Raw genomic sequence first — 24,075 nt, 5'->3', positions numbered from 1 at the left:
CACACTTTTTAGATATCAACAGGATGGTGTTTACCCCTGCCCCCGCCCCCTTTGGCTATGTCTTTCTGCGGAAACAAACATTTCCACAGAGGCATGACAGCTTAAAGTACTATCACATTCCACCGGGATGGTATCCTTCATCAATTAAATTATCTCAATTGTTCTGATACAGAGAAGTAATTGCAATCCTTCGTTTATAAATCTGCATCTTGGATTAAACATTCATGATATCTATACAGGGAACAATAATACACAAAGTATTCCACCTCTGATGAAAGTTGAGTCATGATCTGATAGCAGGGGCTTACAGAGAGCCCAGAGCAGCGACAGTGTGGTGTCCTCTCATCGTTCGTTGGTCACAAGTCGGGGCAGCCCTCCAGCTGGCCAAGCCCAGAGAGCCAGCGTCTCGCTTCCCTACCACCCGACCTCTCTCTCCCAACCTAACAACTCCCTTCTTAATTTCCCCATATTCCCCAAAGGACTATGCAAGTCTCAGACCAGGAGCAATGCTCCTGGGAGCTGGATTTGGAAGAGATAACCAAGAAAATTTCATTTCTTGACAAATGGCGGCAAATCTTCAGTTGTCACAGGTATGATGTCCTTGTTTTCTCGTTTCTCTAGAACCAGAGGGATTTCAGGTGTTTTATGCTCACTACATGAGAAGTCCCCATTATAGGCTGACATTTAAGATGCTTCAGGAATAACCATTTGTGGAGAGAGTCTTCTCTAGCAAGATTGGGTTTGAGGGGGTTTGAGGGTTGGATAGAGTAAGTCATTTACTTGATGTTTTCTCTTTCATTTATAGGTTGGGAACTAATAATACAACTCTTCAGGTAATTACTTTTCTCGAAACCGATGTGTTTTCTTCTAGTTGCTTCTTCCAACAATCACATTAACGGCATAATCTGCATTTATTCTATGCACATAATGTTACTCAGGCACCCGGCATTTAACGTGTGAACACATAAAACTAGAAAGCTCGTTGAAATCTTGTCTTGTGCTTTCCTTTTTCATAAAAATCTCTTCCTACTTTTAAGTACTTTTCATCATTAAGAGTGCCATATGGTTATTATTTAGAAAAAAGTAATATTAGAATCTAAGGTTCTTACACTTGTGAAATAACACTAGATTCTGACATCCAAGTGTTTCAGTGTTGCTGAAGAAAAGTAATTTTGAAAGTCGCTATCATCTTTATTCAGCTTCTGAAAAACTGTTTTCCTTCATCATTTTCAAATAAGGCAAAGGTAACTGAATTCAGGTGTTACTAGGTATTTTAAAATCTGTTATATGATAGAAGATGAAAGATGTTTTTTTATCTCCTGTAACCTGGAAAGGTTACAAGGTAACGAACTTGGCATTTCAGATATTAATTCAATCTTTGAACAAACACAGCGCACAATAGGAAGGGGATTTTCCTGGCACCAATATATGATATGATCAAACAACTGAATTATTAGTATTTTAACTGTAACGCTAAAGCAACTACCTCCAAGTAACCTGTCATCAGAAGCTTTATTTGTGCTAAAACTTTCGTAACTATAGTCTAAATTAGAATCAGGGAGATAATGCTTCCATTTTAGTCCTGGAAGTATTAAGTGGAAATAGCTACCATTTGGGTGACTAGAATATTCAAAAGATAAAACAATCTTTGAAGGGAAAAATAAATAAATAAATAAATGTCAAGTTACGCTTTATACAAAAAGAGGGAAACCCATCACTACAAATGCAAAGATTTTCCATTTGATTTACAGAATGTCTCATACCCCAACAGTCGTCTGCAATTTGGATGCTGTGTTTCTGAGATAAAAAAGCATCTTAGCCTCTAGAATCCAGAAAAGAAAGCCGTTTCCTTCAGGTTTCAGCTACCGATAGGGCAGATTTGTTTCACGACATTAATGAAAGTAGACCTGATACTAACATATTTAAACGCCATAAGAATCTGTCAAGAAAAGCCAAAAATATTTTCTTTCCCTTAAAGGTAGGAGATGGATTTAAAAAAAAAAATCATGGGCGCCTGGGTGGCTCAGTGGGTTAAGCCGCTGCCTTCGGCTCAGGTCATGATCTCAGGGTCCTGGGATCGAGTCCCGCATCCGGCTCTCTGCTCAGCAGGGAGCCTGCTTCTCTCTCTCTCTCTCTCTCTCTCTCTCTCTCTCTCTCTCTCTCTGCCTGCCTCTCTGTCTACTTGTGATCTCTCTCTGTCAAATAAATAAATAAAATCTTTAAAAAAAAAAAAAAAAAAAAAAAAAAAAAAAATCATAACTCACTTATTAGGGAGCAGGAATCCGAGAGAATTAAAAGGAGGTAATCTGACTTTATTTAGTGGCCTGGGAACAACACGGGGAGGACCACCTCGTATAGACTGGAAGGATTCATTGTTTATAAATTGTTGTCTCTTCAAAACAAGAGACAGTGACATTTACATTCTTCTCTAAACATAATTTCAAGTCAATGTCTTGATAGCATTAATTATGTTTCCATAGTTACATTTAACCTCTCCCAGTCACATAGAACTTACAAGAAACCCCTTTGACACAGTAGGGTTTTTCTGCCTCTTTTACTGCTATTTATCACTATTTTCTGATGTCTGTAAAAGGGAGACAATATTTTCTGAACACTGCTGTTTCAGAGAGAAAGAGAGAAGAGGGGGAAAGCACATCACCAGCTCTGTTTGGTTTGTTTTTTGGTGGTGGTATTTTACACAGAATCACGAAGGCAACCATCCACCTGCTGATGAAACTGAAGCTGAAACGGGAATACCTCAGCCCAAAGGACAAGGATATTTGCCATCAAGTAGCCTTTGTTCTATCCCCAAACCCCCTATCATCTCTTCAAAATCAGGAGGCTTTCCCATCTCCCTAGCAATGGCCACGGTAAGTATAGCTTGTCAATTAAACATGAAAGGAAACGTAATCTTCTCCAAACAACAAGGCTGGGGAATCTTATCTGCTGTCACGGGAGAGTATTATCGAAGATAAGACTACAGACGGTGGTTATTGGTAAAAGGAGACTATAATTAAAATGACTTATTTATGCTATTTTTCAAGGACGTCGGTGATGTTACAATCTTTCCCCCCCAAACTCAGAGAGTGTCTCTATTCACTTCCTTGGTCTGCCAATTAACTTTGAGGGAGTGAGGGAGTTAAGTTCAAATAAATCACTATACAAGGTAAGATAGGGCAGGTGATGAGTGCTGCCAACAACTGCGCAGGAAGCCATGTCGCTGTGTGAGGCAGGCTCTGTCCTTGCTGGCAGGGGCAGGGAGAGGCGGGGCACCTGGGCCAGGCCTGGTCCTGGGGCAAGGAGCTGATCTCAGGAAATGTTTTCTGGGGCTGCCAACGAGCAGGCAGATGTGAAAAGAACCTGACACTGAGGTTATTCAAGTGGATCTGGAAGCTCCTGGTCCTGGGCATCATTTGCTCAATTCCACACTTGATGGGTGGGGGCAGAGAGCTGAGGCAGAGACCCAGCTACGAGGTGAACTAGCAGTATCTCGTTGGGTCAAACAGGCCAGGGCTGGAGCCAATACCTTGGCAATGGTCCGAAAGCCCAACTGTCAAGGTCAAAGAGGCATGATTGGGAACTGGGGAGGCTAAGCCCTGGGTCAAGCCAGGGGGAAAGGACCAGCTAGAGTGAGGGATCCCTTCAAGGGATGGGATGGGATATTTCTCTCAACCATAGTGAGACTCGGGACAATTTCTTCTCAGGACCTTCACCCTGACCCTTGAACTTGCACGCTATATCCTAAAGCCTTGGGCGGACACTTTTCCTGGGGACCCTAAAAACAAGAACTGGAAGAAGCACATCTTCCTGAGGACATCCTGCCCTATACCTGGGCAAGCTTGCAGAAAGCACCCAGGACGAGCCTGGTCACCTGGTCACCTGGGCAAAAACTAGTAACACTTGCTGGCTGTAGCAGGCCTATCAGGTACATACAGTTCCACAGCCCGTGCACTGCACACAGGGTCCCAGCTGAGAGGGATGAGTGGGGCTTGGAACCTCTGCTGGGCAAACCACACAGTCTCCACCTGCTTTTCGAGCTGGGTCTGACTGCAGTATTTCCAACCCTGGATACAGCCTTTCCTTATGGTCCTCAGATACGACATCATCTCGTGTAGGGACCAAGCCCCCACAGTCCTTTTCATCATGCATACCCTCACCGGCTTCACAGAGCAACTCTCTTTCCTGTCATATTTACAGTACAAACGGACTGGGAGGCCCATCGTTCTTTCTTATTATCAAAAACCTTTCTGCCTTAATCCACCTTCCCTCTGCTGTTTGAAGACCAGATGTCACAGGAAGATAGATCAGCCAGGCCCTCATGAGATGCTGCACCTGCTTATGGACCTCACAGCCCCAGATGGTGCCTTAGCTCGTGTCTTAGGTATCTAGTGAGTGGCTCGCCTTTCAGGGAATGAAGACAGGCAATGAACGTGGGATCCTGTCCAAATCTCCAGCGTTAGTGATTATTCAGCATATGCTGTGCCATAGAACCAGAAGTTAGAGCACCTATCTGTATTTTACCAGAAAAGATAATGTTTTTGACAAACCATCTTTAATTAGAATGTCTTCCTGGCTCTGTAATGAATTTCTATGGAGACCGTCATTTTTGAATTTACAAGCATCTGGAAATTAGACTCTACCTTTTCTATGAAAAAAGAGAAAGACCAGGGATCTATATCAGTATTGGCCCATATATGCTTACAGAAATTCCAGAAGCCTTCAAAGAATGTAACAGTGGAGGGAAAGAGTGGGTCAGGAGATGCAGGTGGGAGGGAGTCTTCTCTCAGTGTACCTTTTTGTACTCTCTGGATTTGGAACCATGTGAACGTGTAATCTATTTTTAAAAACACACATAGACATTTTAAAAACAGAAAAAAAAAAAAAAGGATTCGCAGGTGTTTCCAAAGTCTTCTAGTCTCTCTTTATATTGTGGAAGCAAGAGAGGCTGAGTCTGAATTCCCCCACTTATCTACCAAACACAAACATGGTGTGATTGCACACCTCCCCCATGACTTTTCCAAGGTAATTCTCCTCCTTTTGGAAAAGCCTGGGGGACAAAAGAATCAGACCACTCTAGCCTGAACCGGAGTTGATGGAGTGTTAAGGAAGTCCCAGAAGTGGAAATAATTGATTTTTTTCTTGAAAAAAAATTTTTTGGACTTATTCCCATTATGTGGGCCAGATGATAGTGTGTCCTTTAAATAGCAATAGCATTAATTAAACACACCCTGGGATTTCGAGATGCTGAGCCTTGGGATGCTGAATATGTGTGTTCTAGGGAGGTGGTTTGGAAGCTTGACCAATTCCAATCGACGTTTTGGTAGTGCAGCCTCCTGGCAAATTATCAGAGCTATTGAATCCTAATACTCACTGGAGAGTGCCTTTTGTTGTCATTCTCTCTCTTTTCCCTTCCCTGTTTGGGGTGGGGATGCCTGGGACTTCCTGACTTTAGCACGCACAGCTGGGAATCTGCTAAGAAAGGAGTGGAGGTGAACCTTCTCTCTTCCCAGCTCTCCTGTTTCTCACCTTTTGTTGACCCATTTCCAACACGACAGCTTTCTTCCTTCCCCCAACCAAACATCTCACAGTGCCTGAGGTGTAATGACTGGTGGCCAAGGCAGCCCGCCCAGGTAGGATTACAGAGAACATGAGCATCCTTCCTTGTGCTCTTCCACCAGCATCTCTCTGCCCCTCCCCGCAAAACTGCTTCGCTCCAGGGCACTTTCCCATCCTCCTCCACAACCAGGCCCTTCTCCAGAACCCAGCCTGGGAGACATTCTTGTAGCCTCTTTTGTCAGCAGCCAATAAACCAACCCCTGGTGTGTTTGCAATACCACCCAGCACAATCGTATTAAAAATGTAACACTGGGAGATCAACATATTCTGGTGGAGACCCAGACAAATGAAGCTTCCATGGAGGATAACAGGCAAGGGGGTGGCTTTTGGAAGTGGGAAGCACAGCCTGGTGCTCCAGCATAAAGTCTGGTCAATAGATGAAACTCAGGGGATGTTTGCTTGATTAATTCACTGCTCTGGACAATTTCCCACAGAGGCATCTCAGTATGGGGCAGCGAGTATCAACCGTGTGCTCCTCAGGTGCCCTCTCTACCCTTCTCCACCCTGCTTTCTGCCAAAATTGACCTGGAGGGACTCCATCAACAGGGCTCCCTCCTCCTCTGGCTTCCTACTGAGTTTAACCAACGGGAGCCCCCCACAGGGAGCCTGGAGGGAGGAAAGGGAGAGAGAAACCTCTGTGTAGCCAGCTGAATTCCTCTTCTCTTGTGGCAGTTCTCGCCCAGGACTTTCTCCTTCCTGGTTCAGGTCACTCTCCCCAGCCCCCGACACTCTTCAGGTCTAGGGCAGATAGTGCTGCTAGCGGTGGGACACTGCGTTAGTTACTGTGTTTTCCCCACACGCAGCCCACATCTTTGTAGACAGTCCCTGTCTTCAACTTTCCGCAAGTTAATTACCCTGACTTAAGCATGCCATCTGTTGCCTGCTGGGATTCTTACTGGTACAAGTCGGGAGGCTTGCACTGGGGTCCCGGAGTTGCCATTTACAAAATACCTGACCTTGGGCACATACATAGCTGCTGTGTACCCCAAACTTTTAAATTGTAGAATGGAAGGGCCAAATTAGATTCTTTAAAAAAAATTCAGCAAATGCTTATTGTGAACCTGTTATGTACCAGTCTCTGTACCAAATGCTGAGGGATCCATGTTGGACATGATCAAGCCAAGAGTCTACTCTACCACTCTGTTTGACAGGCTAGGAGAAAGATGTTTCTTAGGACTCACTAATTTTAAAACCTCTGATTCCGTGATGAGCTGGTAGTTTCTAAGGCAAGACAAGATTTAGAAAAGAAGCTTCAAAAAGAGCTATTTTAACTCACATTGGGGGCAGGGGCCAGTGTAGAGATGCTCCCATCTGCATGGTCAAGGTTGCCGCAAGGAAAAATCTAAGCCCAGGGACCAGAATCAAGACAGTCAGGGCAAGGAAATTAAATGTATTGGGAAGAATGATCAGGACCTCTGTGTTTTTCTGCATGTGTGTATGTGTGAACGTGTACATGTGTGTGAGTATGTATATGTGAGTGTGTGTGTGAGCGTGCGAGATAATGATCCTCATCATTATCCTCATCACAGCAATCAGGAGAGAGAGGTACTCATTACAAATCCTAGAAAACTCACAAAGTGAAAAGAGAGAAACTGTAAACCATGCTCGATTGTGTTAAATAGTAACGATCACTAGAGTCATTTATTAGGACCATTTGCCATTTGTGTCTACTTACCAGGCACACAATGACATAAGCCTGTCATTGAATACACCAGGTTAATCTTGTGATAAGTTAGATATGCTATGAAGGGAAATGTTATAGAGGTTAAGATGAGTCACCTTTACTGTGACGAGGGCCAGTGGGTCTGGCCTGAGTGGTCCACAGTTCCTCTGTTCGAGACCTGCCCAAGGTGTATCTGGACAGGCACACTCCCCACGCTGGAAGTCGTACCCAGCAACAGAAACAAGGGTTTGGTTTGGTTTGGTTTGCAGAGTTTTAGTAATTGAATTTGAGTTCTAAGCCTTCTTAGTGCCAACAGTCTTCATCTCCCACATTTATCCATGGCTTCCCCTCTCCTCCTCCTGCCAGGCTCGGCTCTTTTCTCCTCTGTGAGGGAACTTTCTTCCCTACAACATTCCAGTGGAGACAGGCTGTGTGTTCACAGAGAGAGTAACACCCTGCATTTACTCAGCACTCACGGTGGTTCCTAAAGCCTTTGTCCATACTTCTTCCTTGTCAATAATAGTCATAATGTGGACTGAGCAAGGATTATCTGCATTTCAGGATAAGCAAAGAAAATCTTAGCAAGAATGGGCAGTCTGTCCAAGTGCACATGGTCAGTGAGCAGCGGAAATGGGCTCTCAAGCCTGGAGTTGGGAGGGCTCAGTCTTTCTTCTGTCTGTGATGCCCTGATGTCAGGGAAGCACTTGGATTCATTTTCAGGCCTCTCCTCAGATGTCCTGGGTTGGTGGCCCATTGGCCATGGGGCACACTGAGTCTGTGTTTTCCAAGAGCAGCCTCTATGCCCTTTGGCTCCCTCTCCTTGACTTGCTGTTGCCCAGAAACACCAGGGCAACAGCACTTTTCTTCAAGTGAACTCCTGGGCCCTTGCTCACCCCAAAATGCACCTGCCTCTATTTCTTTGTAGAGATGGTCTTTTCTTTTGATGGTGGGAGCAGTGACAGCCAGGAAATAAACTCCAGCTCCAGAACCAGATCGTGGTCCAACAAGGGGAAAACCATTCCTCTCCTGCATCCGTCCTCTTAGAAACCATTGGGCTCTGGACCTAATGACTGCCTGTTCTTTTTGTCCACACTCTTCAGCAGGCTGTGAATGTGTGAATGTGATATCCAAGGCTTCCAGGATCCACCCTGTGGTACTTTCCAGTCTCAACTTGCATAGACTTCCTGCCCCATGGTTCTGGAACACACACATACATGCACACATGCACACGTCACAACATCTCCTCTCCCTGGATGCTCTGGGTACTTGACGTGTGTGTGTGAGTGTGTGTGTGTGTGTGTGTGTGTGTGTTTGCGGATCTTCTCCACCTAGCCTCCCCTCCATTATAGGCAATAGGCCACTGTGTGGTCTGTCCCAAAGTGTGTGATATGTGACTCTGCTGGAGCATGAGTGTTTTTAGTGATGTGTCATTAAGTAACACATTAAATAGACTGAGTCACTTTGTGGGAAAATTAGCTCCTTCTTCACTCTGGGAGACCCCTGGAGAAAGACTCTGTAAGGGGTACACATGTTGACACCTCTTTAACACTTCTGACTTCCTTTTCTAATTAAAAAGAATGTTGGGCGCCTGGGTGGCTCAGTGGGTTAAGCCACTGCCTTCGGCTCGGGTCATGATCTCGGGGTCCTGGGATCGAGTCCCACATCAGGCTCTCTGCTCAGCAGGAAGCCTGCTTCCCTCTCTCTCTCTCTCTGCCTTCCTCTCCGTCTACTTGTGATCTCTCTCTCTGTCAAATAAATAAATAAATAAATCTTAAAAAAAAAAAAAAGAAAAAGAATGTGAGCTCAGGCATTTCATAGGCAACGGTTTCTAGCCTAAGTCAATAACATTGTTTTATTTCCATTATTTTTTTCTATATGGCAAATGATTTTGTTTCCACTTAAAGATGTGATATGAGGGGGCGCCTGGGTGGCTCGGTGGGTTAAGCCTCTGCCTTCGGCTCAGGTCATGATCCCAGGTCCTGGGTTCGAGCCCCACATCGGGCTTTCTGCTCAGCAGGGAGCCTGCTTCCTCCTCTCTCTCTGCCTGCCTCTCTGCTTACTTGTGATTTCTCTCTGTCAAATAAATAAATAAAATCTTTAAAAAAAAAAAAAAAAAAAAAAGATGTGATATGAGGGGTGCCTGTGTGGCTCAGTGGGTTAAGCCTCTGCCTTCGGCTCAGGTCATGATCCCAGGGTCCTGGGATCGAGCCCCGCATGGGGCTCTCTGCTCAGCAGGGAGCCTGCTTCCCCCCCTCTCTCTGCCTGCCTCTCTGCCTACTTGTGATCTCTGTCTGTCAAATAAATAAATAAAATCTTAAAAAAAAAAGATGTGATATGAAGTGTCCTTATTAAATACATATTTTCTAAGTTATAAAAGAGTAGGTCAAGCTAATTAAAGATATCAATTTAGGGGCGCCTGGGTGGCTCAGTGGGTTAAGCCGCTGCCTTCGGCTCAGGTCATGATCTCAGGGTCCTGGGATCGAGTCCTGCATCGGGCTCTCTGCTCAGCAGGGAGCCTGCTTCCCTCTCTCTCTCTCTCTCTGCCTGCCTCTCTGTCTACTTGTGACCTCTCTCTGTCAAATAAATAAATAAAATCTTTAAAAAAAATATTTAAAGATATCAATTTAATAATGATTGGCAACCAAAAAGGAGAGCAATCATAGGATGATACCCACTCAAAGCTGGGGAGGCAGAATAGTGATGTTGGAATGGACTCAAAGCCCAGCTGTTTCTACCAGCCTGGTAACTTAGTCAAATACTTCTTGGTGAAAGGGAATAAGAGTACTTACCTCAAAGAATTAAAACAAACATAATGAACATAAAGCACTCAGGCCAGTGCCTGGTGCATAGAAAATGCTCAATAAATGCTAGATGCCATTTGCTGGTCCAGTTCAAATACTACCTCTTCCAGGAAGCCTTCTTGAGTGCTCCAGTCAGAAGATCTCCTTCTTCTGTTCTCTCAAGCTACTTTGTACCTACAGAACTTCACACATTCTATCTTCTATATAGTTGTGGGATATTGGACTTTTTACATATCTATATCCCACATAGGACCAATCACATGCTAAATAATGAACATGGCCCTGATTATGAATGCATTCCCTTGTTTTTCATGTGTTTGGCTTATAAAGGCTTTTTTTTTTTTTCTGGAAAGCTCTAGAAGACCCTCTCCAATCTCGACATGCTATAGAGTGTCCAGGAAAACCTTAAAGATTTTGAGGCACAAGAACAGAGAATGCTTGCTCAGTATCATTTAAATCAATATTGCACTCAGGCTAGAAACATGCAGTCCTGTCTGTTTCTTGTTCCTAGAGCAAGAGAGAAAGACTCAAAGATGGGAGAGGCAGGGGCTGCAGAATCAAGGCTGTAGATAGGGACAAGAGGCACAGAGGCAGAGCAGCTGCCCATGGTGGACTGCAAGTCATGAAGGAGAGATGGCTGGCAATGGAGGGTGAGACAGATGGGGACAACAAGGTGCAAAGTTGACATATTGAGCCTTCAGGATGAAAGAGTCTAGGGGTGCCTGGTTGGCTCAGTCAGGTAAGTGGCCCCATAATCTTAGGGTCATAACCTCAGGGTCGTGGGATTGACTTCCACATTGCGCTCCCGCCCAACAGGGAGTCTGCTTTTCCCTCTCCCTCGGCTCCTCTCCCCACTGTTCTCTCTCTCTCAAGTAAATAAATAAACTCTTAAAAAAAAATAGTCTAAGTGAACCTGGTGTGACTCTTTTGCACAAGACTCTGCAGTTAAGACAGGGAATAAGATAAAATGTAAACCAGAATGTAGGAAAGGGACAGGCCTACCTCCACAGGTTTACCACCTTACTTAAGGCTATTTGATAAGCAATGTGTCTAAGAAGAATTATCTTTGTTTGAATCCTTTATTTCCCCTCTCCTCAGAAGTTACGGCAGACCATCTTTGGAAATGCCACGCAAGTCTTCAGCTATGACTGGAAAAAGGCCTATTTCCGTTTCCATGATCCTTTTTCTGACCTGGCTTTTGCTTTGGAAGTAGGAAAGGTAATAATAGGCAAAAATTTTTAAATATTCTAATTCCATATTCCCTATCCATATTTCCTTCTAGTCACACCCATAAGAATATATGTTTTCATTATAATCATTTGTAGACGCATGTTTCATATAATTTAAAATTTAACCTTAAATGATAAGAGACTGTTTAAAATTATAGCTCAGTGTCAGGATATAGCAAAGTCTCGACCTCCTTCCCTCCATGCCTCACCCCCATACACCCTGCCCTCCCCAATTCTAGTTTTCCTGGCTCTTCTCTCCAAGTTCTATGTATCCCTGAGGATGTGAAGGTAGGAGATCCAGGAGCTCCTTCCTGGCTTGTTTAAAATCTCAGTAATTCATGTCATCAATTACCAGTCACACAGAATTTCAAGGACTAGCCAAAAAGTTCCTGACATTTTCCAAGTCTAAAAGCTAGATAGGAAGCGGGAGCATGGCAGAGGTAGGGTGGAGGAGGACACATGTCCCCAGGTACCAGTCTACAGGGTTGCACAAAGAAGGTGGTTGTTGCAGATTCTGGTCCAGCCATGGCATTTGCCAGAGCCCGCGTACATGGTACGGTGTTCCTTCACTCAGCGGAGAGATGCTGTATCCCAGGAGGAAAAGGGCTGCAAGGAATAGATGGCATCCATTTCCAAGAGTTCTCCTTTGTAATGTTGGCCCCATGGGGTTCCAGCACAATTGTAAAGCCCTGCTCCCAACCCTCACATGCCTCACTATTCATCTTCCCCGTTTCAGGGAGGTGCCCGAAGCATTCAGATGGCTGTACAAGGATCCATCATCAAACACTTGTTGTTTACAAGGGAGGAAAAAGACTGTAACCTTCACAGGTAAGTAGAACTACTTGAGAGAATTAACCATCTCATGAGAACCTTTGTGTGCCAAATAGTCACTATGGAAAATTCCTTGGCTGGCCTCGGGAAGGGAACTTATCTCACAAAACCAAAATGGCTCTGGTTCTCCCGGAGGGACTGGATTTGGTGGCTGGGGAGGACTCTCCTTGAGCCACTCTCGATGGCTGCCAGGATAATGCTATCGGTTCTTATGCTCTGTGGCAGATCCTCTTGTCAAGGAAAGCGGTGCACCTGGTCTCAGGTGGGCTTACTTGACAATATTTGACATGGGAAACCCCAAACTAACACCTTCAAGGAGGAACAAAAGGGCTGCTTTCTAAAAAGCCCTGATAAATGAAGGATTAATTCTCCTATTTCATCAGGCTGGCCAAGTACAGTTTTTGGTAGTTGCCTATTTAAGAAAATCACTTCAAATGGCTTTACTTAGAAGTCAACAAACCTCATCATGTGCAAAGCTCTATGCTTGATATTAGAAGAAATATAAACAAGTAAAAGGTATATATCTACCCTCAGCAGGATAAGTTATCCCTCAAAACAGGAACTAAATGTATAATTTTTCTAAGATCATGAAATGCAGTTTCCTGACAGAACAAGAGGTGGAAATTCTTTATACAAGTGATTTGTGAAGGGAATGTCCTGTTGGAGAGGAAAAAAGTTCTTTTACTCTTCTAGCTTCTTTGGCTGGTCTAATAATTAACCTGACATTAGAGAGATTAACAGGAGAAAACCAAACAGAAGTTTAATAACATGTATATATCCTGTATACCTAGGAGAAACCCAAGAAAATTGAGTAACCAAAGGCCTCACCTTAAATACCAAAGGCATAGCCAAAGGCATCGCCTTAAATACCATCTTTAGTGAAAGACCAAAGAAGGTGTTGGGGGTGGGGATTCTGTTATGGGAGGTTACCAGGAAAAGCACAGTAAACAAGGGTAAAGTTGTTTTGTAGATTTACATCTGTGCATTCTCTACTGATAGGAGTTTCTAAAAATTTAGAGCCATCCCCCTCCTCCAGTGAGGGAAACACCCTCAAAAATGGAGATTTCCCTTAAAATGTCTTTTGCGAAAAGCTAGCTTCTGAGTTTCAGAACTTCCCTCGAGTCTGTAGTTTGATTTTGTTTTTGTTTTTAAATAACCAGTTTAAAATAATCAGTACGCCAAAGAGGCATATGTTGGAGTGGCAAGAATGGCTCCCCTTCGGCCCTCAGGAACTGTAAGAGGGAAGCAGGAAAGGGAAGGAGAAGCAGAAGAAGTGGTCTGCAGTGACATCCAGCCTCCGTCGGATCCCCTGGGAGCTCTGCAACCTCAGCTGCCCCATCTTCAAAGAAGGAAATGGGCCTTTGTGCTTCCCACCTGGCCACTGGCTTTGAACCATGCCTCAAAAGGCAGGCCAAACTCGTAATCACTCCCGGGCAAGGTGGCTCCAACTCTTCAGAGAAAGTTGAAAAGTAGGAGCCACGAGTAGCAGTCCTCCAAAGCAGCTGGGGGAGCTGTCTACCAACTAAGTAGAGGGACCTCAAGGAATCTAGATGAAACACACACACACACACTTGCTACACCCATAAAGCACTTAGCGCAGGACCTGGCGTGCAGTAAATATTAACGATGTGGTAACGAGAAACCGTCTCATAGACCTGCCCCATGAAGACTTCCTGAACCTTCTTGGTCACAAGTCCTGTCTCCTTCTCCTGCACGGTCATAGCACTTTGTTTTATTCTCATCCACTTCCTCAGACTAGAGTTTTGGAGTATGAAACTCCTTGGAACTCGTTTCTGTATCATCACAGGGCTAGAAGAATGATAGATACCATGGCTGAGTTCATTCGTGAACCCCTATCACGTGTTTCTCTAACAGCTGTCTGTGTTAAACATTTAGAAAGCCAGCCTAGTAAAGGTCTACCACATAGACTGGCTCCCATTTCCCGGGAAATGCTGACAGCCTGGGATAGCTCCCTAGACTATCGTGGTGAAGAGCAGGGAGTAGGAGCAAGGCCGCCTGATTTCAGGTCACTGCTCTACCACTTTCAAAGTGAAAGACCAGGGGCCAATCATTCAACCTCTTTTTCTTTCTTCTCCTCTAAAATGCGAGGAAGAGTACTAACTACTTCACAAGGTTGAAGTGAGGATGAAATGAGGTGACATGTGTGAAACACTTAGAATAATGCTGAGGGGAGTGAGTGGCAGGTGAGCCTAAGTTACCAGTCAGTGAGGGTGACATAAGGTGAGTCTCCAGAGAGTCGTGGGGAGGACAGATAAGAACAGCCCATTAAAGGTGCACCAGGGCACGCAAAGGCACAAAGGTGGAATGTAGGAAGTGTGTTCAGGGCACTGGTCCTGTGGGCCAGGGGGTTTGCAAAATAATGCTGGGAAGTAACACTGCGAGGATTGTTTAGGGTCACCCTCGCAAAGGGCCTGTTATTGGGGTAAGAAGTTTGGCTCAGTCTCTGCTGGAGTTCAGGGATGAGGACATCGGTGGGGATTCAAGAGGGGTGATGACTCACAGGGCAGCACTGGCTAAGATCATGAAGAGAAATAATATGTGAGGATGCCAGTTCCCATGATAGAGTAAAAACAGGTCCTCTGTGACATTCTCACGGAGTAGGTTGAGGAAGGAACCAAACAGACCCACCTGGGGTTCAGAAGGGGACTTCAAGGTGGAGACCTCTCACATTCGGCTTGGTGACTGTTCATGCTCCTGTTTTCCTACCCAAATTCCTGTGCTGTAGTTTATGTGCAGTAAGCAAATGGGAGCAGGACCAAGGCCTGGCTACAGCACTGGCTGGCATCCTGTGGATGGCGGGAGCCGCTGAGAAGGCCACCGTCTGTCTTGTCACTGAGGACACTTACGTCCTCTCGACTCCTGACTACTCGGGAGATGATTTCACAGAGCGGGTAAGTGCACCCCGCCCTTTCTGCCAAATAAAGGGGCCAATGAAGCCTAAGAGGGTACTAGATTCAACATGGAAATGAAGACGAGGCCTCATCCATGCTCCTCGAAGAGTCCAATGTGGTCAAATCGTCTTCCAAAGAAGGTAGGGACCAAGGGATGTAAGTGATTCAGGCAGCCTTAGGAGAGAATCCTGCTATGAATTTTTCCTTCCAGAATTCACCACAATCAAAAATATCCCATGCCTGGGGCGCCTGGGTGGCTCAGTGGTTTAAAGCCTCTGTCTTTGGCTTAGGTCATGATCTCAGGGTCCTGGGATCGAGCCCCGCATAGGCTCTCTGCTCAGCGGGGAGCCTGCTTCCTCCTCTCTCTCTGCCTGCCTCTCAGCCTACTTATGATATCTGTCAAATAAATAAATAAAATCTTAAAAAAAAAAAAATCCCATGCCTGAAATCATTATAGACTGGATTTCCGTAACCACTATCTTAAACTTTGCTGAGTTCTACCTATTAGGAAAAAAATATGTTTATGGTCTTATGGCCCAAGATATCATATTGGTTTAAAACTAAGGAATGGAAAAGTGAGGCCAGGCCATCCACTCTCACTATGTCTGTTTTACATGGCCTTGTATAAGAGAATATGGCTAGTTTTAGCCGTGTGACTCTGCAATGAAACAAAAAGCTCCCTTGAGGAAATAACAGTAAGTTGACATCGTATGGATGTAGCTTTCATCTTCCTTTTCATTTTTATCTTCTATTCCTGATTTATAGCTCCAGCTGTTTGAACTTTCAGAGAAAGAAGCCACTGAGAGATTCATCTATGATCATTTACAATGTGTAAGTGTTTAAGTGTTGAGATAATTCCTTTATGTTGAACTGATCTTACAGGAATCTTCTTTCTTTTCCAAAGTGTATTTCTAATGATGCTTATTAAGAAAACCAGGTCATTTTGAAAGCTAAGAAAGGGCTGAATGAGAGAAAGAGAAGCCCGCCTCTCTCTCCCCACAGCCTAAAAAGAGGCCAGCTCACACACAGTCCACTCACAATTGCTTCTTTGTCCCTGACTAATCAAACCCAGAGAATAATACTATAGAGAGCATATGCCAAGATTTCTTTTGTGGAAAGAGAATATGTCAAAGCAGTCTTGCCTCATCTAATGGATAAAACATAAAAACGCTCAACAACGAAGGCCCTAGTCTAAATTGCCAAAATGACCGTTCACAGTGACTCCAAGGAAAGGACTTCTGGTCTGAGAGACGTGGCCCCGTTTCATCTATTATACCAGCACCTTCCACACAGTGTCCTTCTGGTGGCCATGGCTCTTGCCCACTTCCCAGAACAGGACAGTGTTGGTGGAAAATCTAAGATTCCTTTGCAGGGAAAGGAATGAATGCTGCGTATCTAAAGAATCAGAACCCTAAGGGGTAAAAGAGGACAGTTAGCAGAAGCCATGCAAGTATGGATTATACAGAAGGGGGAAATGTGTTCCATGAAACTCACTGCTCTGTTCCTTCCGAAGGCAATAAAGGCAGAAAGCTCCAGCATGAGTTCTCAGCCACACATTGGCCATATGATCTTGATTAGGCGGGTTACCTGAGGCCTACCTCCACCATCTCATAGGTCTGTGTGGCCGGCAGAAGAAAGTCCCCCTTCCCCACCCCGAACAAAGATGTCCATACCCTTCCCCTTGGAACCTTCAGAGAAAAGGGGGATTAAGGTGGCTAATCAGATGACTTAATTTTTTCATTTTTTAAAATTTTTGTTATCTAAGTGTAGGTGACATTCCATGTTATATTAGCTTCAGGTGCACAACACCGTGATTCATCAATTCCATTCCATGACCCAATGCTTTAAAATAGGGTGGGTTCTCTGGATTACCCAGGTGGGCCCGATGTAATCACAAGGGCCCTGAAATACGGAAGAAGACAAAAGCTGAAGTCAGAGGGTGTGATGGGAGAGCAGTATCACCTGCCTTTGCTGCCTTTGAAGCTGCAAATGGGGGATGGGGGGACAGGGCCACCAGAAGCTGTAAGAGACACGGAAACAGATTCTCTCCCTGAGCCCCTAGCAGGCCTGCTGACATCTCGATTTTGGCTCAGTTAGACCCATTTTGGACTGTTGACCTCCAGAACTGTAAGACAATAAGTTTGTATTATATTTTATTAAGTGTTTAATTTTAATTCCAGCATAGTTAACGTACAGTGTTATAGGAATTTCAAAATTTGTATTATTTAAACTACTAAATTTACGGTTATTTGTGGCAGCCTCAATATAAAAACTAAGAAACCCACATGATAGATGATAGATTTTAATATCTGACATGGAATATTAAGTTAGAAGCCGGCTTAGGGACTCTGTTGTGGGCAGGAGAGGTTTGACGGGGTGACTCAGAGAGAGTGGACCATGTAAGAAAGGTGCCTTCCAGCAAAGAGAAGCAAGCCCTTTCTTCTTTGTCTTCTGTGTGCTGCACTCAGGCCTGGGGTAGTCTGATTCACTAGGAAGGGCCCCCACATCTGCAAGGGCTTCCTCAGTGCAGCCAGAGTGGAGAATCAGAGGGTCAGAGCTGTGCACACTAAAGACTGAGAGTCAAGCCAGGATCAGCAATACGGGCCCAAAGCAGGCGCAGACCACGTGGCGTGGGCGAGCGTGGCACAGCAGGGCTTCCCGGGTCAGAGAGACCCGTGCTGACTGTCACCACAGCCTCCCCGGGGCAGCGCTGGCCCCATCCTTGATGTTTCACTCAAGGGCATCCCCAACCAGGGACTGCCCATTACAATGAACCCCCACCTGAGACCATTACCAAATCCCATTGAAGACGCACCAGTCCCATGTCCCATTCCTGCATCCCACCTTGAGACAGAAATCTCGAGATGGAGCTCTGAGAGCTATGTGTGGATAGCAAGACCTATTGTAATGGGCTGAATTTCATCCCCCAAGAAGATATGGACAAGTCCTAACCCCCAGTGTTTGTGGAGGTGATCTTATTCAGAAAGGAGGTCTTTGCAAATGTAATCAAGTGAAGAAGGAGGCATGCTGGATTAGGCTCGGCTCTACTCCAGGGACTGGTATCTTTAGAAGAAGAAAAGGGCAATGTGGACACAGACACAGACACGCAGGGAGAACACCATGGGATAAAGCAGGCAGACAGACCGGAGTGATGAGCCGACAAGTCACCACATTCCACCAGAAACTCCAAGATGCCAGGAAGGATCCTTCCCTGTGGCCCTCGGCGAGAGTGTGGCCATGCTCTGACACCTTGATCTCAGATGTCCGGCTTCCGTAACTGTGACAGAACAAATTCCTATTGTTTTAAGCCCTTCAGATTTCTGGCAATTTGTTACAACAGTCCTAGGAAACGAATATACCCATCATATGCGATCACCAGCAGTAGCCCACACCGTGTTGTATTTTTAAAAATTTGACGTAGCAACTGTCAAAAACAATCAGGAAATTCCACATAAAAACCCAGATTTTTTAGCTTTTCCCCCCAAATCAGAAAATCTGGCTGCATTAGCCCTATCTTCTAGCATGTCCTCAAATTAGCTGACATGGGGGCCCGACTCCCCTTGGACAAGTTGTGAGAAACTTGTTGATGCCACCTACCAGGTCAAAGGGCTTTGCAGATGTGATTAAGTTGAAGACCGTTTTGTTTTGTTTTGTTTTGTTTAAGATTTTATTTATTTATTTGACAGAGATCACAAGTAGGCAGAGAGGCAGGTAGAGAGAGGGGAGTACGGGGAAGCAGGCTCCCCGCCGAGCAGAGAGCCTGACGTGGGGCTCGATCCCAGGACTCCGGAACCACAACCCAAGCTGAAGGCAGAGGCCCTAACCCACTGAGCCACCCAGGTGCCCCTAAGTTGAAGATCTTAAAATAGGGGGATTATCCTGAATTTTCCTGGTGGGCCCAATTAATAAGAAGAGGCTTATTGGGGAAAGTAGATGTTAGGAGATAGAAAGAGGTATGAGGGGAGAAGCAGAGAGAAGAGGGACCATCTTTGGTCACAATGTGGGATCATGAGCCATGGATAAGGACAGCTTCTAGAAACTGGAAAAAGGGGGACGCCTGGGTAGCTCAGTTAGTTAAACCTCTGCCTTCAGCATAGGTCGTGACCCTGGAGTCCTGGAATTGGGCCTGGCGTCACTCCCTGCTTACCGGGGAATCTCCTTCTCTCTCTGCTCCTCCTCTTTCGCTCTCATTTAAATAAATAAATAAAAATCTAAAAAAAAAAAGAAGAAGAAGAAGCAGCAGCAGCTGGAAAAGGAAGTGAACGGCATGGCCCATAAAGCCTGCGGAAGAAACACAGGCTGGCCAGCAGTTTGAATCAAACTCAAGAAGTGACACTCATGTTGAGCTTCCCAGTCTATGAGACCTTAAGACAATGAATTTGGGTTGTTTTGCGTCACCAAGTCTGTGGTGATTTGTTACGGCAGTAATAGGAAGTAATAGGAAACTGATAGGCCAGCATCCCGGTTTGCCTCAGGGCCCACCTTCCCCCATTTCTCTCACACTCTGCAGGAACCCATTTGGGTTCCTGTCTGGCTCCTATGGCACTGGAATTTGTTCTGCCTGAGGGTCCTGCCTCTGCCAGTTCACAGAGCGTGAAGGGGACAAATTAATCCATAAAAGGGAAACCACCTGCATTTTAGTGGAAGCCTTCCTGATACAGTGCCTTTAAAGGAGAGGTTTTAACCCTGGGAACCTTGAAAGGCAGCCAAGGTGCTAGTTTTCAGCAGGCAGAGAATTGACATAAAGCTCAGGCCTACTACCTGAATGTGGCCTGGGCAATTTGGATTTGATCCTGGAGATCACGGGGCACCTTTGGAAACTCGTGAGCAGAAAAAATAACCTGAGCCAGAGAAGAGACAGGGGAGAAGTGCCTTAAAGAGGGACGGATACTAATTGTGCTTGGTTCTTGAGTGTTCCAAGCACAAAGGCTTGTGCAAGATGCCATTTAACTTTTGCAACAAATCTGTACTTTATCTGCAATTGTACATGAGGAGAGTGAAACTCAAGCATGTCAGTAACTGGGAGTGAGAGTAGAACTGTTTTGAACCTAGATCTGTGTAACTCCAAAGCTATTTCTATAAAGCATCTCTGCTCCCCTGGGGCAACGAGGAGGGAGAGGCTGGGAAGGGCGCCAGCCAAGAGCACACAGAGGGCCTGGGCTAAGGATGGACGCCGGAAAAGTGGAGAGGAAAGATATACTACACCTGAGCCAGAAGTCAAAGACAGCCACGTGATAGATATGGAGGAAATAAAAAGAGGTCGAAAAGCAAGAGAACTACAGTGCCTGAAACGAGGAAGGATGCGTTCGAGAGTGAAGATGACCCAGGGAAACTGTCCTATTAGCAGCTTTTCTAGCTTCTTGGGTATAAATCCTTGAATACGTGCCTAGAGATATACATAGGTGCATTGCTTTTAGCCAAACATGCTTTTTTTTTTTCTTTTTGTCCCCCCCTCCCCAAACAGTTCAAAGGGGAAGGAAGCCATGGTGTCATCTTGTTTCTTTACAGCCTCATCTTCTCCAGAACATTTGAAAGGTAAATTCAATGAATATCTGCACGGGCATTTCCTATTGCTCTGTAATCACGTAAGTGATGTCCTCTCGCATTGGAAAATATTTTCATGCCCTGTTGGAAACATGAGTACAGTTTTTTTCTGTTGCTTCGTCCTTTCCTATAGTTGGTTTGGCCATAATAATGAGTGAGTAGATATCATCAGGAAGGTTTAATTCTGCTTTTCTAGGACAGGGGTGGCTTCCTTCTTCTGGTGGTTATAAAGATGGACAGATAACTCCAAAGCATATTTGCATAATTGTCATGATAAAACTGTTTTATGATTTATAGACACAAGAAAATATATTCACAGATATTTATTTTGTCTCTGTGATATGCAAAGCCCTGTTCTTGGCACCATGGGAAATAATGAATAAAAAAAGAGATGGCCTGACCTGCAGGGTCTGCTCTGGGAAAGACAGGATGTATACACAGAGATACTGAGCGTGGCGCAGGTGGTAATTCATGTACCAAGTGAGGTGTAAAGACAAGGAGTCGTAGGGGTTTCTAGAGGAGGAAGGGTCCCCAGCTGACAGTCTAGTCAAGGAAGGCTTCTTAGAAGAAGTGGACTTTCTTCTGGGCTCTGAAAGGAAGGTAACCTCTTGAGAGTCAAAGAGAGATAGAGAGCCTCCTGGGAGGAAGAGCCTCCTTGTAACTCTTCCTCCTTGTAACTCTTCCTCTTCGGGCATTTAGGAATGCCCGAAAGCCACATTCCTAACACTTGCCTTTTTGCACAATGTCATCATATTTTTGTGGTCTGTATTATTATTTGCTTAACAGCTTACTTTAAATCACATATTTAGATATTAACTTCTTCCTAAACATCCATATCCTTTTATTTATTTATTTATTTATTTTTTTGACACAGAGAGATCACAAGGAGGCAGAGAGGCAGGCAGAGAGAGGTGGGGAAGCAGGCTCCCTGCTTAGCAGAGAGCCCAATGCAGGGCTCGATCCCAAGACCCTGAGATCATGACTCGAGCCGAAGGCAGAGGCTTAACCCACTGAGCCACCCAGTGGGTGAATATATATACATATATATATGTATATATATATTCATTTATTTTTTAAATCACGCCATGCTTTGGGCAATGCTGCCCTGAATTATATCTGATATAAAGGCACTCATGGTGCTTGACTGAAGTTTTCAGTTCCATTCACAGACGCGTATGACCTCCAGTCCTGTGAATAGGTTCCTTCAAGAACACATGACAGCTCACACACCAGTACTCAGCACCTCTCCCGAGAGAGCTGGAGCCCCATTCCACCTTGGCTTCACACGGTCCAGGGTCGGACCGCCCCCTGTTTCCCGCTGAAACAGTCAGGAAATGGGCTTCACCCCCAAACTGGTATTTTTCACTTGAACAGTCTGTTCAACTCAGTCTCAGGCCAGCACCCTCTGGAGTGGTCATGTGTCACTGTCCTAAGCCAAGCGTGCCTTGTCACTCAGAGAAAACAGTTTCTCCACTGCGTCCAGCACCCCCACAGAGCACACACACGTATGAATCTGTCACTTCAGCCTTCTCCCTTACCCCTTATCAGCAGCTTCCCCCAGATGCATCCGTAGCTTTTCCCCATCACCTCTGCAGCCTCCATCCCAGAGGCTTTTCCAGTGAGAGACGAGAAGGTGTGAGGCACACGGGAGGGACCGTGACCAGGCAAACTCACTCAACCGCTGCTTTGTGTTGGGAGGTGGAGGAAGGAGAGGCTGCAGGTTGCTGCTGCAGTCGTTGTCTCTGACCGAAGGCTGATGGCGCCTCGTGTTCTGCAGGCTTCAGAAGGACCTGGATGCTTCCACCACTCATCTGCTACAACCAAGTGCTGGGAGTTTCCTGTGCAGGCAGGTAGGTTGGGAGGCTTTGCCTTTCTGTTGTAGAATCTGAAATAGGCTTTTTTTCCCCCCCAATTAAGCATATTCTCTCCTGAAGTGATGAGTAATCGAGTTATCTTTGAAAGACTAAGAAGATGCTCCCCTGAGTTTGTTATCAGAGTCTACTTTCCAATTTCCACCACGGTCTTCCCAGTTTACCTCTGAGAGCCCCACATCCCTGAGATTCTACAGACCTGTTAGAAAATACCTTGACAAAGCCCACCAGGAATCCCTAGTAATGGAAAGAAAAGTACTATAACAACAGCTTCATGCACTGCTTCTTAAATCACAACTATGGAAAGCAGAGTCTAAAAGAAATGGAAAGGGAAGGAGGGCAAAGAGATCTGAGTGGGGCGCGTGAGGATCTCTGGGGTATGGCTGAAGAAACAAAGTCACTAAAGTTCTGCTTAAACCCTACCAAATGTCCGTGACATGTTTTTCCTTAATTAGATATTACGTCATTTCATTCTTTTAAGTAAAACTGGTAAAATTTTTTAGTGATTATTAAAAGAAAAAAGAAATTCAGTCCTTCTGTCGTCGCTACCTAAAATGTAAACATTTGCAAACTATATCATCTAGGCAGTTTTGAACATGATTCTGACCGGAAGAGCCAGCCCAAATGTCTTCAATGGCTATCAGAAGGGAGAGTCGCAGGAAATACTACATGGAGTCCTGACCCGAAGTGAGGTTGGGTATTTGCGGTGGTGTAAGGATGTCTCAGAGGATGATAGACTTTCTCAGGTGAGTGTGTTTGGGTTCTCAAGTACACAACCAGAGTGTCAATGTTTTGGTATTTTTTTCAGTCTCTATATTAAGGCAATGAAAATTTGAGCTAACATTTTCCTTTACTATATTCCTGACTACCTCCCACCCACCACATACACACATACAAACAGAGAGACTTTCAGAGTTTCGATGTAAATATCCAAGTCTGCTGTGCTTGCTTCATATTTTATTACATGCATTTTTATCTAGAGTACAGGTAATATAAGTAACAGGCAAATAACTTTTTTTGGAAAAAAATATTTGAAATATACAGATGAAAGGCAAACCTCCTCTATCCCTATCCAGCTATAGGCCTCCTTCTCAGAAATCAATATTCTCAGTAGCCCATGGTTATCTTCCCAAATCTTTGTTTATGCAAATGAATACATATTTTCTATCCATTGCTTAAAGTTAAAAAAAAAAAATCACTAGGGAAGAAAGCCTTCTGCCCCACTCCCTCTTAAATTCCTCTCAAAAAGATTTCCAGCCCAGGAGATTTACAACCTCTAACAAGCAGAAAGTAGAATGGGCCATTGAAAAAAATAATCAGAGAATTAAGTAAGATGTGATTCCACAGAAACAAACAGGAGAGAGGGTGAGAAAGCAAACAGACCCACCCCAAACCGCAAATCAAAGATGCTTCTGTGATATTTTCACAAAGATCTCCATCCTAAAACCCAGGGAAGGCAAGGTGGGTTCAGTGAAAAGCCAAGCTTCTCTGGAGTGGCCAGGAAATTAGCTGGGATGTAATTCATTAGGAATCACCCCCTCCCCCCAAGCCCTTCACCTGCCCCGACCTCTCCCAGCCACCAGCACCAAAAGAGAGCCTTGCTGCTCA

General features: G+C 44.9%; 1 protein-coding gene across 1 annotated transcript in view; it reads left to right on the top strand.

Annotated features, from left to right (window-relative positions):
• Positions 1-483: 483 nt before the first annotated feature.
• Positions 484-24,075, top strand: part of MINDY4B (MINDY family member 4B) — a 36,089-nt gene continuing 12,497 nt past the window's right edge. Inside the window, exons 1-10 of the mRNA XM_047726896.1 lie at positions 484-590; positions 806-833; positions 2,703-2,870; positions 11,179-11,298; positions 12,046-12,137; positions 14,887-15,052; positions 15,818-15,883; positions 20,517-20,587; positions 22,374-22,446; positions 23,052-23,213. Of these exons, the coding sequence (XP_047582852.1) occupies positions 484-590; positions 806-833; positions 2,703-2,870; positions 11,179-11,298; positions 12,046-12,137; positions 14,887-15,052; positions 15,818-15,883; positions 20,517-20,587; positions 22,374-22,446; positions 23,052-23,213 (1,053 nt within the window). The remainder of the gene's footprint in view (positions 591-805; positions 834-2,702; positions 2,871-11,178; positions 11,299-12,045; positions 12,138-14,886; positions 15,053-15,817; positions 15,884-20,516; positions 20,588-22,373; positions 22,447-23,051; positions 23,214-24,075) is intronic.

This window comes from Lutra lutra, chromosome 1 (assembly GCF_902655055.1).
Source record: "Lutra lutra chromosome 1, mLutLut1.2, whole genome shotgun sequence".
NCBI lineage: Eukaryota > Metazoa > Chordata > Mammalia > Carnivora > Mustelidae > Lutra > Lutra lutra.
This window is presented reverse-complemented; position numbering and strand designations above follow the sequence as displayed.